Source organism: Scophthalmus maximus, chromosome 8, assembly GCF_022379125.1.
Source record: "Scophthalmus maximus strain ysfricsl-2021 chromosome 8, ASM2237912v1, whole genome shotgun sequence".
NCBI lineage: Eukaryota > Metazoa > Chordata > Actinopteri > Pleuronectiformes > Scophthalmidae > Scophthalmus > Scophthalmus maximus.
In genome coordinates this window covers 7,560,472-7,578,507 of record NC_061522.1, presented here as the reverse complement: position 1 = coordinate 7,578,507, position 18,036 = coordinate 7,560,472, and the positions used below count along the sequence as shown (strand labels likewise).

Below are 18,036 nucleotides of genomic sequence, written 5' to 3'. Positions count from 1 at the left end.
TCTTCCATCTCTTTCCTCTGTTGAATGAAAAGAAATCTAAAATAGCCGCGACCTGTTTATTTCCCTTTCGAATGCTGGCTTGAAGAAATCAATCTGGCTTCAAAAAACATTCGCACCAGACGGAAGAGACTTTTTAAACTGTTACAAAAGCTCCTTTTCCTTTTATTCACTCGCACGCTACGGCTAAAAGCAAGCCCTCAAATTAATGACTAATAGCTGCTGTGTGAATATCTTTGGGCTATGAAGAGGCCTCCTGTGTGTTTTTTGGTCTGTTTTCCACAGCATTTGTATAAAATAGTAAGCGTAACTTTTATTTTGCAGCTTTCCTGGTTTACATTCAATGAAACGCTAACCTTTTCCAGACATGTTGAGAACATCCTAACTCCACTGATGGCTGCACAGGTAAAAAGACGTCCAACACAGATCTTCGTTTTTTAATGACGAGATGAGGCGAGAATCATAGTGATACTCAATGGCTCTGCACACGCACAGATTGGAGTTATGACAACGACTCGAAAACAAAAACAAAAACATGGCTTGTGTTACTTGAAATGAAATCTGAACAAGATGCCCTACATTTGTTGATTTCTTTCTTAACTTTTAAGGGGAAATGTTTTCATGCACTAAAAGCATTTTCATCCCTCAGCCCCGAACCCCGAATGTGTGTGCGGATACATTGTTGCGATTCGGCTAAAAAACATGAATCGGTGTGTGTGTGTGTCATGTGTGTTGAGGTCAACAGATGAGGCTTCACGTTCGCTCGACAGGCCTGAAATGGGACATACATGTGTCACAGTACAACAAAGGCTCCTGTGGGACTGGAGGATGGAGAGGGAAGCATGTGAGGAGACTACAGCTACGATAACAGGCAATATTAGAAAAATAAGACTGCCTTCATAGGATAAGTTGAGATTTAATATGCATGCGTATTTGTTAATATAATTGCATTTGCAGTGATCAGGATGAAAACTGTCCTGTGAGTTAGGTTTGGCCATTTCAAAGGATGCACGCTGCCCATTAGACGTGTGAACGCGTGGGCTCGACAGCATACGTTTTGTTGTGTATATACATTTGGATCGACTTGCGTCTGTGTCCAGTCTGCGATGCTACAAATGTAAAGGATCTGAGCTTATGGACTGTGTGTTTTCGCTTCCAAGTGATTATTTTCTTGGGGTGTGCTCGCAGATATTTATTGAACACACATTAAAGTGTACAGGGTATCTGTACTGGGGGATAAAAAGTGACTTTCTGGAATGAAGGTTTCATCAGATATCTTTTCGTTGGCACGGCCGTTAGCTGTGGGCAGTGGGACAACAGACCCTGAGGGGGAAGCCAATTTCCATCTCCTCTCCTCTCTCCCTTATGTTCAGAAGAGCCACTGCAGACCCACAGACTACTGCCTAATAAGTTCTGCTTGCCAAGAGAGACCAGAGAGACTGCAAGCGCAAAACTACAGCTCGTATCATTTCGTTTTGCTGGCGGCAGATAATGAACATTAAAGTGAGGTTAACTGATTCAGGACACAGTGAGAGATAATCTTCAAATAGGCCGTGTATCCGTGTTTCTGTCTTATTAATGAAAGTTTACCAGTGTCATTTGTATGGCTCTAATTAAAAAGAACCATGATGATCTAAGCCAGATTTATGCGTTTACGAGAATAACTCAAACCCTTGTGAGATGCCTTATTATTATCATTTCTTTTTACTTTTAGCTAAATGAAGCCAAACTCAATTTTCTGGGACTAACACACCCCTAGCATCGCTCTATGAATGTGTATAAACTGTATGTGTGTTTTTGAGTTGAACAGGTGAAGGGTGAGGGGGGGGGGAGGATGGGCGGAGTTAGGAACCTCTGTCTGTACTTGCTTTCCTTACTTGAGCCCTCCGGAGGGGACGGTGTGGCACTTCTTGTGCTCCAGCAGCTGCTCAGGCGTCTTGAGGAACTTGTGGCAGACGTCGCACTCAAACATCCGCGTGATGAGGTGGATCTGGAGGTGGCGCTCGTACATGCTGCGCGTCTTGCACACAAAGTTGCAGAAGACACACTCGAAGCCTGGTGAGAGCGGAGAGAGGGAGGGTTTAGACCGAGTTTTTTCTTTTTTAAAGGAATTTAAATTTGGTATTTTTGTTCGTCAGAATCTAGTTATACTGTTATTGAATTCTGTATGTGCAACCCCAGATAACCAATATGGCATCATCCGGATTGTGACAAGTAATTAGATCTTCATGTGTCAATTTGGTGGAGTTCCCCTTTGCATTTCTTAATGACGCAAGAAAAAATAAATCAGCACAGCCTGGATTAGGCCTCATTTGTGTTCTTGCTTGACGCCCATCTTTGTATTGTCAGTCAGTTTGAGCATCTTTTCTGACCAAGGGGAAAGAATTTAGTATTGAGACCCTGGAAACTGAAAACAGCTTCTTCTTATGAGGAATGGGGAACTGATTTTCTGCCAAATTTGCGAAAATATGAACTTATTTCGCATGGGGGTGAGAGTCTGGTTCATAATGGTGGCAGGGCCAGTTGGGAAAATGGGATGCTACTGCAAGTATAAACATTTTTAGTTAGAATCTGATGAGCGTTGTAACTGTTCATCAAATCATGATCAAACCACAATGACATAGTCCTGATGAAGAGGATAGGCCGAGTATGTTGTAGAGTTTGAATCTATGTTTTCGGGGGCTTTAAATTCTTTGAACGTTTCTGGCTGGTTCCGTGCCTTTGTCCGACTTGTCCTCAGTTCCTGATCCCGAGTGGCTTCCGGAGCTGGACTGGCTGCCTGCAGAGGAGGGCGGGGCGAGCAGGCTCTTGAGTTCTTCGTTAGCGTGGGCGAGGTCTCCTCCCTCCGAGCTGTTGAGTGAATCGCTGAGGGCCGAGAGGGACGAGGAGGTGCTCTTGGTCTCGCTGAGGGGACTCCTTGAGTTCAGACCTGGCCACAAAAAGGACAGAAAGAAAGAAATCTTTATTATTATAATCGAAAAACTAAATTAATTCCAAAACCCCGGGAATAGATACTTATTTAAAAACCTGCAGAAACTGTTTTAAGACCCTCATCGTGATGTGCATCACATAGTTTGACATTCACACCATCAGAATACAAGCAGGCAGCCTCAAGAGTCATGTGCTCCGTCTAAGGCCCTGCTGCCAGTCCAATCAAGATGCAGTGTGCTTTTATTGATCCCCTTCTCTAAGACTGCAATTCACTGGGAAGAGAGGGAATTAGATGGGGAGGGGGGGGAGAGGGGTGAGGAGTGCGGGTCATGGCCGAAGGAGCTAAGATGGCGGGAGCATCTCAGGGCACAGCTCAACAAAGGGCATTCACTCAGAAGGGAGTGAAAGGAGGGAGAAAAAGGCTGCACGCATCCTGAAATGGGTGACCTATCTTTTTTAAAAAACACACACACACACACACACACACACACACACACACACACACACACACACACACACACACACACACACACACACACACACACACACACACACACACACACACACACACACACACACACACACACACACACACACACACACAGGAATGCACGCATGCTGTGCACATGATTCCTCATACAAGGAATCATACAGTAGAAGAAGACATGATTTACTGCCTTCAATCACATCTAAATATACCAGGGCCAATCTGCTTCGCTGCAGTCTGAATACAGTGTTGAACCAGCTTGGGAGCTTTTATCTCCACTGCTGCAGTATTTAGCATCTACTTGCCTTTTCTTACTATATCTAAAAGGTTAATGCCACAGAATGTAAGCAAGGAGAGAAAAAAAGGAGGCTGCTCTGAGCCAGTGGGCCTCGACCTTGAAACATACCTTCACTAAAAAATATTTCATTTTCTATTTTAACTTGCCTAGACTGCACGGCAGCATTCATGATATAGGGATGAAAATAAAGGAGCAAAGTGTCTGCCCCCCCTAGAGAATTCAGGGCCAGATATCAAGGAATACTGTCACATAATTCACCACCTTCTTCCCCCTACTGAGAAGGGCACCCAGGCAACCCTCCAGTCCACGCTCCGCAGGGGGTTCGCTTGAACTGCAGCACCCGCTGAGCTCAGCCGTCTCCTGCCTGGGCGTGTCCACACAGTTGACCAGATAACTAGGCTTTTACAATCCGTCAGAGTTGTTTCCTCCAAGTGTTGCTGTGTCCACCTGACCCCTCTTAGGTTTATAGACACTTAAACAAACAGGGCTGGACCATGGCGAAATCCCAACATACAGGAAATAGGACGTGCGTTTGTAAAGTTTAAGGTGACTACGAGCGACGCTATTGCACATTTGTGTGTTTGGTCAGTTGTGTCCATCTTGTGTGCAAGACTGAGATAAATGCCAAGCCTGGCCGAGAAACTTAAAAGATGGCCACAGTGGCATCGTAAACCCAGATCGTCTCCAAAGGACCCAAGGCCTATTGATTTTGTTTCCCCTCAGGCACGATAAGGGCCAACCTTCTCAGATAAACAAGGCCACTGTGGCCTCTGAAAGACCCCTCAGCTGTCTGGGCCGGACAATCCCACCCACCCACCCACACAAGACGCAAGCACACACACACACGGTGAGGAACAGTGAAAGAACAAATGGTCAGCAATAAACTGGACAAAGCTGTTTAGACAAAAACACTCATATCGACCACCAGAGTTTCAGACCAGCGGCTCTAAAAGTCCAAAGACGGTCGACTGGAGGAGGCGGCGGCTTGTTTGTTGAAACCCAATTCTACTGCGTCTCTCTCCGTGTCCTCTGAACTGGTACTGGACTGTGCGTTTTACGAGGTGTAAATTACTGTTATATTGTTATGTCATGACTCCAAGAGCTCCTTTTAGATTACGTTTTTGGACAGTGACATATTTTTTTGTCGTGTTGGTTCTGTGAAACTCGAGTCGTTTAAGGCGGAAAATGATGCTGTTAATTGTTATTATCATTGTTAAGCAAGAAAAGAAATTACTTGTAAACGTGCATTTCCCCATGTTCATAAACTAGCTAGCAGTTTGGAAAGGCATTATTTCAATGCATACACTTAACTAGTAACAAAAAACTAATGACGCATTGCATATTGGTAACTAATATTTCTTCTTCAGTCTGGCAGAGTAGAGACAATTTCCTTTGACATGTGACCTTTGGTGGTAAAAGATTTAAGACCCACGCGATCCTAGTTTGGGACAATTCAATATTTTTTAAGGTCTTTCATTTTTTAGGAGCTGCCATATGCCATATAACACGTGTGAACTTGGCCTCTAAAAATCTGTAATGGACATTTTTCAAAAAATGTTCTTTCACCTCATATGAACTAAAATGAAAATACAATTAATATAAAAATATGTGGAAAGGCTTTCCCCCTCTCTGTGCTTTTTGAAAGTTAAACCAAAAAAGCTATAAAAACCCTTAAGGCTGAGAGCCAGCTCTTTCACCTCCATCGTTGTTTAAATGACGGAGCACTGAGCTCAAACAATGGAAAAATGTGTCACTGTCCAAATAACACACCGCATTTCTATTCTGAGCTGTGAACAAGGGCCACAATGTGTGAGCTACCACCTACTCCACCATGTGAGAGCAGTTTAACTCAAAATAAATCATCTTTCGAGGGATTGAATCATTATCTACTTTAGTACAATTCGCGACATTAAATGACAGATACAATGAGCGGTTGATTAACTAACAGAAAAGGGTATTTTGTTAATTTATCATTTAAGATATTGTAAAGCCAAACATGTTATAGTGTCAGCTTCTCAGTAGTCAGGATGTGTTCTTTGTGATATGTAATAGTAATGTTGTACTATAATAGTAAATCATTATAAAACTTAAGATGTCCCCATGGCAATTGAGGAAATTGTGAATGGAAATTGTTACGTTATAGCTAATTGAATAGAATAATTTAAAATGTTAGTTTCGATCTTCATTGCACCGACGCATATCGACAGGATGGATCATTGAAGCCGTCGCTCAGATACCGGTGGGGAAGGTGTACCTGCGTGTCCAGTACTTATGTGATTCTTCATGTCGTTCTCCTCCATGCAGACGTAGTCGCAGACGCTGCAGCAGAGAGAGAACATCCACTGCTCCTTGTCCACATGGAGCGACATGTGGCTGACGAACTGGGCGTTCAGCTCCGTCTGGAAACCACACACATGGCAGCTGGACAGAAGACCGAGAGCAAAAGGAAGGAGGATGGTGAGAATAAAAGGGGGGGTAGGGTGGGGGGCAGTCAGCTTTAGTGTTATATTATGTGTGCATTAATTATGACATGGCTCAGAGTGGAGCAGTGTCTTTTCATTTGATACCTGCACAGTTCAGTGCAGGTTGTGAGATGTGACTATTTTCAAATCATCAGCTACATAAATGTATTAAAGCAAAAGCACATTTTTGGGGAATACACTTATTTGCCTTTTTTTTTTTTCAAGAAAAAAAGAAGCTTGCTACCGCCCTCGTCGTCCAGGAAGCTTGTGTTTGCAGTGGAGACTTTGTTTTTACTCAAACAAGATATAATGTTAAATTTGTGAGATTTAGAGGTGCTTGTAGGCAGATTTCTTTACTTAAAAAAGAAAAAAAAAACAACTTCCAACTGAGCCAGAATAACTGTTCCTCTCACTTTCAGTAGTTGTGCTGCGCCGAGCCAACAGTCTCCCAACTGAATGAACAGATGACGTGTGATACTGATTTTGTCATCCAACTCTAGGCAAGAATGCAAATAAGCACATTTCCCAAAAATGTTCATCTATTCCTTTGTGGCCAAATAACTGACTGACAAAAATAGAAAACAGATTTATCGGAACAGAATAGAGCAGTTGAGGAAAAAAAGTTCATCAAGAATTATTTAAGGATTTCGCAGCAGATACAGATCGATCCAAAGATGCTGTGATCGGGCTCCGTTCGTAACCTCCTGTGCTGGCCTGAGACAGTTGAGAGGTTAGTGAGTTGTTTGGTGCTGTTATTACTACCTGTAGTAGTAGGGGCAGTTCTTGCGCTCGGCAGAGTCGGCTGTAACAGCGTTGACTATCTGCTCAGCGTCCGTGTTGACCAGCTTGACGGAGTGGATGGTCAGGTGCTGATTGAGGTTAGCCCTGCACTTGGCTGCGTAAGGACACAGGTGACACTTGTACTTCCTCTCCTCTGCAACACAATACACACACACAGATACACGATCCGGGGTTACTGTAAACATCACCTCAGATGATATTTCATTAAGTCGCCCTCAGCCACCGGGCCTTGAAAGCAAGTCTTAACCTAATTACTAAATGCCTAACCCTGCCTCACCTTCGCCTGACACCAGCTGCAACGCTGATCTGAAGCAGAGGACGACAAAATCAACTTTCCTGGGTGGTACTGTCTGGATGTCACAAGCTGCCAATAATTGAGACGTGTATGGACATAATTTCGAGCATGATACCACAAATAAATCTAGAAATCCCTGTCGGACTTCCTGTCTATCCGTCTGTCGCTCATTTGCTCAACTTCAAACTTGGTGGCTATATTTCTATTTTCGTGATTTGGAGGATTGGTTGTTGAGTCTGCAAAACACACACACACACACACACACACACACACACACACACACACACACACACACACACACACACACACACACACACACACACACACACACACACACACACACACACACACACACACACACACACACACACACACACACACACACACACACACACACACACACACACACACACACACACACACAATTTGCCCCAAGGACATGGAGCCAGGCAACCTTTATGTCGCCGGGGAAACCAAAAAGACCATCACACTGACATATGCCCCTGCTTCTGCTCTCTGTGGTGTGGCCAAGCTGTTCACAGCCAACACTCTCAGATGGTGTGTGCGTGTGTAGTGTGTGCGCATGCAAAATGTGAGAGCATGTCCAATTGTGTGGGGGCATTTTATACACGAGTCTCCATTTGTGCACTTCATGATTTGGTCTGCTTATCCCAAGTAGGCTGCATTAATTTCTAATCCATCATTAATTTGCCTAAGATAAAATTGTATTCATTAATTTCTTCTTTTTTTTTTCTTTTTTTTTTACTAATAAGGGCCGAGAGAGGGATTAGAGAAGACAGTTATGGGGTAGAATGGATCAATTGGGAGCAAAGAAGGCATAAGTTTGAAAATGCAGTGTAATCAGGACTCTGGAGAGTTTACAGCTTCCTCCTGCAGGAGTCTTCCCCGTGTGTGTGTGTGTGTGTGTGTGTGTGTGTGTGTGTGTGTGTGTGTGTTCTATGAGGAATCCTTCTAGCTGTGTAATTAGAAGGGCAGTTTTCCCAGTGAGACTAATCATGGTAGTAATCACTTTAAAGTAAGGGTAATCTAGTCTAGTCAACCCTTTTTTACTTACAGTGGGCAGCACAAACACAACAACTAACATTGATGCCTTCACAAAGAAATGCAAATGCACAAGCTTTGTGTGTGTGTGCCGGTAATGTGCACATACGCTCACAGTCTATGTGTGTGTGTGTGTGTGTGTGTGTTATTTACCTGTGTGTAGAGACAGATGTCTAGAAAGAGTCTGCTGTCTACCGAACACCTTGCCACAGACCGGACAGGGAAAGAGCTGTTCATTTAGTCTCCACTGGGCGATCCCGTTCCCTGGCTCCCCATCGTCCTTTTCTGAGTCTGTAACACGCACACACACACACTGTGATCACAGTATATGTATGTATGTATGTATGCATCTTAACAACTAGGCCACAATAACACCCCCCACCCCCCATTTCATCCATCTTTAATGAGATTCATCATCAGTTAAACAGCTTGAGCGACACAATCTTAAAGTCTTGTTTTCTCCTTTCATGTTGTGGAATATAAAAAGGAGCAATTCAATATGATCAGCTCTCTGGGTTTTTAGATAAGAAGATGAATCACATTGTGATATCTGTGCGTTAAATATGCCGCTACATTGCGCCGGCAGTTAGCTCAGCACAAAGACTTACAGCATGAGCATATAGCGAAGCACCGTCTCTGTCTGAATGTGGTGTTGTAAAAGCTGCTTGTTGGACCCTGAAGTTTATCATGTTTCCAGTAATGATGAAGCTGGAGATTGGCCAGTTTGAGCAGACTAGACTCACCGTCTTGTCTTTTGACAACCAAAAATAATGGTGTTGTTCATTTCTCCTGGAAAGCACCACACTCTGCATTCTGCTTTTCTTTCAGCATGATGCTCGTCAGCGATGAGACGTTAAATTCCCCCTGAAGGACGTGTTAGTCTGTTATTTTCTTTCATTGCTTTCAAATATGTAATCTCTGTCACGAGGTGCTTTTTCTGTATTCATGAATTGTCTCTCGGGCGACACATATGACCCCGGAGGCCAGAGGTTCTACACCTCTGCTCTAAAGCCTGCAGCATATGTACACACCACTTTAGCTCTCTTTATCGTATATCACATCCTTCCCTTCACCATCCTATAGTCAAAGAGAGAGTGTATTTTCAAATGCTTCGAAGAATGGAAGTTTCTGCTTTGAATTGAACATATGAATAGAGCGGATAGTAATTCGCAAGTACATTTATCATTGTGCTATACAGCTTGTTCAGATTGTCCATACTGTTCAGAGAACATGCTACACAGACTGACCCTGGTTTGCAGATGCAAGGCGTTAAAAAACAGGAAAAAGCCTCCGTCAGTCACTGAGATTTTTATTAAAGGATGGAAAGGCTGTTTTAAATCTTTGTCGATAGATCACACACGTTTGACAGTTCTGCCTTTATATTTTTGGAAATGTCAAAGCAAAATACAGCAGCTGGGGGTTGATTAAAGCACAAAGCAGAATTATTGATGAAACTCTTTTTGTCAAAAGGTGGCTACAAGATGATAATAAATAAACATAGTGAAAGTATTTTATTCATGCCAGGAAAGAGTGACACAAAAGGGAAGGATGCATGTGGACGACGTATACAGTAGGTATTTTATTTTGTCATTTAGGTAAGGTAGGGCTGTGCAATATGACAATATAAACCATGTGACTATAGGAAAATGTAATTTCATATTATTATATAGAGAAACTACAAATAGAACAGTTGAGTGCCCTAAAATAATAGTTCGAACCTCATTTGAATTAGTAATAATTAGCTGGTATTTTTCAGAATGTTGTTCTAAGGAATTGAATTTTCCAAGACATGAGAAACGGACCAGAGAAATCTTAAATGAGCGGAGCCGGCTGTCGGAGATCAATTCCAACAACTGGGGCTGAAATGATCAGTCGATCAATCATTTGACAGAAAATAAATCAACTTTTTTGTTTTTGTATTATAATCAGATCAATTACCAAGCAAAAATGTTGTAGATTCACTGGTCAGAGATTCTCCAAATGTAAGAATGTTCCTGCATCTGTTATATATCACTGTGTCAACTGAGATTCTTTCTACGTTTTCTGATGCTTTATGCACAAAGCAACTAATTGGCAGATTAATCAATACTGGAAATAATTGGAAATAATTGTAAGTTGCAATCCTAGTTCTAACCATTCAGATACAGAGGAGCAGTGGCCTGCCACTGTAACAGGGGTGAGTGAGGGCATGTGTGTGTGTGTGTGTGTGTGTGTGTGTGTGTGTGTGTGTGTGTGTGTGTGTGTGTGTGTGTGTGTGTGTGTGTGTGTGTGTGTGTGTGTGTGTGTGTGTGTGTGTGAGATGGTAAAGGCATGCAAATAGGCCAGTGTAAATCAGCGCGTGCCTCTAAACTAAATAAGTAATCAGCAAAAGGCAGTTTGCATGTTTGTGGCTCCACACGGCCGTCAGAGGTGTAACAACATGAGACATGTCAATAAACTTGAGTTGCTGCGACCTCGGTAACCCTGCGGGTCATGAACTCCCTGACCTGCTGCATTAGCAGGAATCTGCCTCTCACGTGACAGTGGCCCAGATGTCTGACCGGCTCCTCGCACTGTTTTTTCTCCATAGCCATTGTCCTTGCGCGGCTCATTCTGAGAATCCAAGCCGTATAAGAAGGTCTCGGATTCTCAGAATAAGCCATAAAAGCATTAACTTGCCCTGACTCATATGAGAGACTAAGGGACGGCCCTGGTCACAGAAGGTGATGAGGAGCCGAACAGCCGGGACTCAAGGCCACGACCCGGCAAACACACTGATGATTAAGCCAATTAGGGCGTGGTGTGGGCCTCGAAGTGGTTAATGGTTTAATTAGTGCCATTAGAGCTGGAGAGAGAGGGACACAAACAAGAAATGAAGGATTGTGCTAAACGCCGGGCTGGAGAGAGAAGATGGCAAACTCCTACTCACTTTTCCCTCTCTCCCTTAAAGGGACATGCTCACACTTTTCAATGTTATCTCAATATACTAGTTATTGGGCTCATGCTCCATTAGTCACAACGAGGAAAATGTTTCTGTCTTCAGACATTTCTGAAGATCATCACTAATTATGTTACTGGCAGGAGAAAAGCAGCAGAGAGTTGTTGCTGTGAAACTACTAGCCTTACTTGGTTTAAAATGAAAGGGGGGGGGGGGGGGGGGGGGGGGGCGGGGGGAGTCTTCTACAAATATACATATTTACATGCATCTAAATATCAATAATCCTGTGTACTGGACAATCAAGAGACAGCAGTCATCTGTAAGGCATTACTCACAAATTATTTTTACACTAAAGTCAAAAAGAAATTTAGCTAAACCTTTTGACGCTGGGTCCAAAATGAGGACAGTGCAGGATGAACTGATGTGGACTATTGCACATCAAATCAGTCTAATTAAAAGTCTGCCGCGATTAGAAATGCTGCTTACCAACATTTGAAACATGGGGGTGATAATAAAAAAAAAAGGAAAAAAAAAAAAAGAACAACAGGGACACAAAGAAGGGGGGCGGATGTGCATATACACGAGTATAGTGGAGACGAGAGTAAAACAGTACAACAGCAAAAGAAAAAAGCAGCAGAGGCTGGTACCGCAGCTTAAACACACAGGGGAAAAGGGAGGTGGGCTGGGTGAATTAACTTTCAGGACACTCTTGACACCCAGAAGCCAATCAGATTTTCATTAACTGGCAGAGGGACAGGCAAAGCTGGCACAAGCTAATTAACCTCCGGATCTCTCACTGCCAAAGGGACAAGGAGGAAGTTCTGGGACGGCAGGGAGAGAGAGAGACGGGGGGGATGCCCCGGGCAGAGGCCTTCAGGTTGGGGAACTGCGTGAGAGTGCAGATGGGCTGGATGGAGCTCAAAATATGAAACCGGGAGAGCAGGTTTCCCAGAGATGAGGGTGAGACCGTGTGAAGTTGGAGGCGGTTCGTTGCAGCCATATACAACATTGTCTTTATGTGTAGATGTTCGCCCAGCTACAGTTCAAAGCCTCCGTGTGAGTGGGTGTGAGTGTGTGTACAAGGAGGGTCTGTAGATGCATGCACGTGTGTATGTGTATAATGAGTATCTCTGCATAATCAGTGATTTCTCCGGGCAACAGAGAGAAAAACTTGTCTACTCCTTGTCTTTGAAGAAAGAATGAGGCGGCGACGCTGACGGTTGGCAGTTAATTACATCCTAACAGTAACACAACATCACCTAATTGTGATCTAAATTCATTATTGATTAGTTTGACGATTTTTTTCTCAATTAATCATTCAGTCTCTTATTTAAATCTTTCTTTTAAATGTGTCTTTTTATACTGCCTCATGTTTCTTTCAACTTGTGAAAAGAAAATCACAAAAGGCATTCATAGTTTTGATGATGTCGTCAGCTTGCTTTTATGATATGAAAAACAGTCCAGAATCTTTTAACATAGATAATCTGTTGTCATATATATATATATATATATATATATATATATATATATATATATATATAGGAATGTGCACAAATTTAAATGTCTCAGTTGTTGTTCATCATGCAATATCATCAGGGATGGATCTGATTGGTCCCAAATTATTGTATTGTAGGTACGTAGCCCTGATCCCAACATCATGGAGTCAGTCTGGGTTTATATAAAGACAAGTTCTTCAAGTGCCATGAAATACTGCACGTGGAGGAACTGGTGCTGAACGAAAGGTCGGTCTCACCAAATACTGATTAGACTCTGGCTTTTTACTGTACTTAGTATAATGTTAATTAAAAAAATATATAAAGTATTCATTTTGACAGCACCCTCACTTTACTTTTGGTGGATAAAACCTATACACAGTTCTGTATGTCGAAATAAATATTTAACATTGAAATTAAATGCTTAACTAAATGTTTGCTTGACAAATGACCTAAGCACACAAATACATTACATTACTTTCATTTAACAGACACTGAATGGATTCAGTTAATCAATTAATCAGCAAAATAATGCCCGTCCACCTTTTGCCGTATTGATATGTCTCTACACTACAACTCGGATCACGTTTCCCTTCTTCTCTCTCTCTCTCTCTCTCTCTGTATGTGTGTGTGTTTTACATGTGTGTTTGTTACATGTACATGTGTCTTACCATGGAATCCTGCCCTGGTGGAGGAGCTGGCCTCTGCGGGGGAAGAGCTCTTGGAGCGCAAGTTAAAGGGTGATTGTCTGAAGCACTCATCCAGGAACGGACTGAAACACAGAGATAGGAGGAATAAAAACCAGCACATGCAGTTCACACACACACACACACACACACACACACACACACACACACACACACACACACACACACACACACACACACACACACACACACACACACACACACACACACACACACACACACACACACACACACACACACACACACACACACACACACACACACACACACACACACACACTCTGAAGCTAACAGACGGTTCAGCTATATTTGAAAAATAGAGTTATGATTATGTAAGTGAGTAAAATTGAGAAGACAGACATTTCACAGCTACATGGCAAATACATGCAAACTCACCTGTTTATTCCCACCATGTTACTGTCTTTGTGGTTGTTAGCTTTGCTGACTTTTTCTGAAAAAGAAAAAAAAAAAAAAAGAAAAACTCATCAGCCAGGCAATGCAATAGCAATTTGAAATATATATTTTACTATATTCATTTATTCGTATACCCCCAATACATGAACACATAGTCATCATGCATGAAGTCATATGATGACAACTCAACCATCTCCTTGACAACCGAGAAGCCTCCATTTGCTGCGTAAGACAGTAAGATGTTGTTGGGTGCTTCAGAAAAAGCTCGAGAATGAACAGTGATTTCTTTTGTCAAACTAATATATCCACACTCGGGAATTAATTCTCATGTTCAAGTCCTAAGTGAGCTGTTGGGAAAATGAATCTAGATATGAGCAGCTCGTTTAAGTTCATAGTCAGTTGTTAAGTTCCCCTCAAACTTTCCTGCATATATAGGCCATTGTTTGACATGGATACCGAGACGATGTACACATATATGTGCCTGATCGCTGCATCTCTTTAAGTTAAACTCTCTTTAAGTAAAGCACAGGTCTGCCATGCCAGCAGGGGTACGCCTGCCATCTGGAGTGGTGGGAGTCACTCCGGTGGGTCTGCCGACCAGCGGGCCGGGAAGTTAGTCCAACAACACTTACGAAATATGAATACGAACACGCTTTTTTAAGACCTGAATTAGACTCCCCAGATGGCACGTGTGTGGTTATGTATGACGATGCTCTTGGGTGTTAGTGGGGGAACAAAATATTAAAAGCAACTTTCGATATTAAGGAATCTAACACACCACCACCACCACTGACTTTAGTCTCTATATTAGCTGCAGAATTGTATCAACAAACATGATGCAATGTCAACAAGAAGTGATATTTAAAATTTAGAATAAATAGAAAACGTGTCCTCGTGGTGATTATTAAACTAACTGCCTGGCATCTCACCTTCAGTGCAGAGTTTTTCTTACACATCAGCGCCTGATTGTAACCGGCTGTGCTGTTTATTGCTACTTTTCCCAACTTGTAAAAAATGTGCAGGGTATTCTGATTTCCACACATCGCCACACGCTGCTCAGATTAATTACAATAAAGTGAATTTAAGAGTGTGATCGATCAATCACCTGCTGAGGTGAATCGCATGCATCCCGATGCCTAACAACGTTTCATAAAAATGTTATAATTTGTCCCGACATTAGCGGAGGCACTCTTTATTTCAGGTTAGGCGGGGTGCCTCCGCCATAAAAAGAAGCAGTAAATCAAGCAAATAAACATTAAAGTGCCCATATTTTGGCCATTTACTGGTTCATAATTTTAATCTGGGGTATATTAGAATAGTTTCACATGCGGTAATGTTCAAAATACAATTTTTTTTGTCTCAAATCATACATTGTCACCTTTTTACCTCCTGTCTGAAATGCTCCATTTTAACTCTTGGATCACGTCCAGAAAAAGGTCTGTTTACTCCGATTGGTCCGCCGCCCCACTCTTTTGTGATTGGTCAACTGCTTAGAGCATGTGGCAGAAACCTTAACCCCCTCAGCCAGAGGCTTACTTATCCGCTGTAAACACTACTGTAGCCACAACAACAATGATGATTGATGACCAACTGACCTGCACGCGGACATGTTACATGTTACTAGGTGATGTGGAAAAAAATAATAATAATACAAATGCGCCGTTCCATCTCAGGAACAGTGTATCTGTGGTAGACGATGACGATTTCTGGTTGCTCACAACAAGAGTCTTGAAAAAATATTATTTTAAGAGGTTTCTAAGTGGCTAGTAAAGGGATAACTGTACAAAAAGCTACCACTACTACTTGGCCAGCTAATGTTTGTGCGGCCCATTGGATTTCAGTATTCAGTTGTAAAGAGCACTAAACAGAACGCCTGAGAATGGAGCTACGTTTGAGTTTCAAGGCGATGTAATGAAGTGAATTTCAAAGCTGCAACCATCTCAGTGTTCAGAGCGACCTTGCCACTGATGTGTCTCTGAGGTCCTACTGCTCTGGGTAATTCATATTGATTGCTCATTGTGTGACAGCAGCCCACTCTGTTCTAATCCCAGTCACATTCAAAACCAGTTCTATCGGGGCAGTCGTCGCTGTTGCCGGGCTGGCCGTGCCCCTGGCCTCCCTGGTTGGGCATGTTGTGTACCCCCAGTGCCCTCTTTGCCCTTCTTATCCTCTGCCCCTCGCCAACCGCCCCCCTCCACCCTGAACACCCCACTCCGTCACACTGCTCGCCAAGGACAGAGGTCTCTTTCCACGTTGCCATGGAGATGCCGCACGGGAGAAATGTAAAGGGAGGAAGGAGGGGAAGTGCAGGGGGGTGGGGGCGTGTGCAGCCAAGTGTGCTTGAGCCGGCATGTCTGAAAACGAGTCAAGGGAGAGAGAGAGAGAGAGAGAATGAGAGAGAGGAGGAGGGGGAGGAGGGGAGAGGGGGCATTTGTGCAGACACCACTCCCAAAGGGGCCTTGCGCGAGTGTGTAAGAGTGTGTGGGAAAGAAAGACTGTCAATGTGTGAATTTGTGAATATGTGCGAGAGCAAGAAGGGGAAAAAAAGGCGAAGATTTCACACTAGCTTGTTCCTCTATGTGGCATTTTAAGCAAAGTAATCAGAGGCTGGATAGAGCTGAGGTCGCAACCAGGGACTACAAGTCTGACCCCTCACACACACGTATCTGGGCATTTTCTCCTGGGGCCGATGGATGCTCCACAAAGCTCTGTCTTAATCTAGCAATACAAACAGCTGTCTGCTGCTGCAATCTCACTTTCATGGCCATACAGGTAAAAAGCAGGATGTCATTACATGTCGTATATCCTCGGCTTTACTACAGAACCACCAGAGGACGGAAATGGAAACACATGTAGGTTTTATAGTCGAGCATTACAAATTGTCCAAGGTTTACACTGCGGCGCTGCAGGGAAAAGATGACATGTTATTGTGCGGGAATGTGTGTGTGGATCTACTGTTGCTCGTAGAACAGCGTGTGCCTAAAAGGGATTCGCGTCTTGTAGGGACATACCTGACAATTTGAACAGTAGCTCGGAGGCCATTTTGACCGATATGTCCTGGGAGAAGAGATCTTTCTGGGGACGGGCCAACGTCTCGGGGAGGTTACTCATTGGCTCACTCTTCTCACTTGCCCCTAAAGTGCTGAAGGCCAGCAGGTGGGAGGCAGGTGGGGTGAGTTCGGCGGGGGGCGGGTCCACCTCCATGGGCTCTGCCTTCACTTTCACCTTCTGGTACTGGGCATCTTTGTTGTTCTCTGTAGAGTGTGATTAAGAAGACGGTCACTAGTTAGACTCTGATCAGGGATTTAACAAGTACACAGTATCACAGCAGATTAAAGCAATTCACAAGAACAGTAGCCAGAAACAAACAACTTAAACAAATATTGCAATGCAACAGCATTGTGATAGACACCTTCGTAAAAAGTTTTTGTTCACTATTTCTACTTGAGCTTGTGTGGTCTGTGAAAAATACTGAACTGTGTTCGTACTGCGCTTTACATTGCACCTTGTTTTCCCCTGTACGGAGGGACAAAAACCATGTATGACAAATTTACGAATGAACAAAGAGGTAAAACTTTAAAATACTGTTTGTATTCTATGGGATGAAAGTGTACATTAGTCTCAATTCTTCTGGAACGTCAGAAAAACTGTGCAGCATATGTCCACGTAAAATACTCAGAAAAGGATCAGACAGCAAATGGCAATCCTAAAACAAGTGATAAATGTGTTGTGATTTATTTTTTGCTAAATTGACTCAATTGTTTTCAGATTAATGACATCAGGGATTGGAATCATAAACCTATGGTTCATCTCATCTCAGCATCCCAATGTGACCCTGATGGAAGGATGGTTTTAAGACAGACGACTGCACTGCACCTGCATAACAAGCGCAGGCTTAATTAGATGTTAAATGTTGTTTTGATTCTTTGCTTTGCTGCCGAGCGTGGTTTCTTGCCGGGACCGGGTGGCGATAATGGTCACTTGCCAAGGGCTTAAACCACCGCTGTGTCTACGAGACAAGAGGTTTAAAAAAAAAAAAAAAACACCCTCTGGGCAGCACGACGACTTCATCCTTTCATGCCTGACTCAGAATCGCAAAGTGGTATTACAAGACAAAACTCGCGGGGGCTAATTGGTGAGCATGTTAACTTCATAGGAAGATAAGAAGTGGT

General features: G+C 43.1%; 2 protein-coding genes across 2 annotated transcripts in view; one reads left to right on the top strand and one right to left on the bottom strand.

Moving 5' to 3' along the window:
* Nucleotides 1-6,128, top strand: part of mmaa (metabolism of cobalamin associated A) — a 31,454-nt gene extending 25,326 nt beyond the window's left edge. Inside the window, exon 7 of the mRNA XM_047333637.1 lies at nucleotides 6,018-6,128. Within this exon, the coding sequence (XP_047189593.1) occupies nucleotides 6,018-6,023 (6 nt within the window). The 3' untranslated portion in view covers nucleotides 6,024-6,128. The remainder of the gene's footprint in view (nucleotides 1-6,017) is intronic.
* znf827 (zinc finger protein 827) overlaps nucleotides 1-18,036 on the bottom strand; it is a 61,361-nt gene that overhangs the window by 5,372 nt on the left and 37,953 nt on the right. The window contains exons 6-13 of the mRNA XM_035636205.2: nucleotides 16,876-17,118; nucleotides 13,847-13,901; nucleotides 13,415-13,515; nucleotides 8,487-8,624; nucleotides 6,938-7,109; nucleotides 5,968-6,134; nucleotides 2,717-2,926; nucleotides 1,875-2,052 (exon numbers count right to left, since the gene is read on the bottom strand). Of these exons, the coding sequence (XP_035492098.2) occupies nucleotides 1,875-2,052; nucleotides 2,717-2,926; nucleotides 5,968-6,134; nucleotides 6,938-7,109; nucleotides 8,487-8,624; nucleotides 13,415-13,515; nucleotides 13,847-13,901; nucleotides 16,876-17,118 (1,264 nt within the window). The remainder of the gene's footprint in view (nucleotides 1-1,874; nucleotides 2,053-2,716; nucleotides 2,927-5,967; nucleotides 6,135-6,937; nucleotides 7,110-8,486; nucleotides 8,625-13,414; nucleotides 13,516-13,846; nucleotides 13,902-16,875; nucleotides 17,119-18,036) is intronic.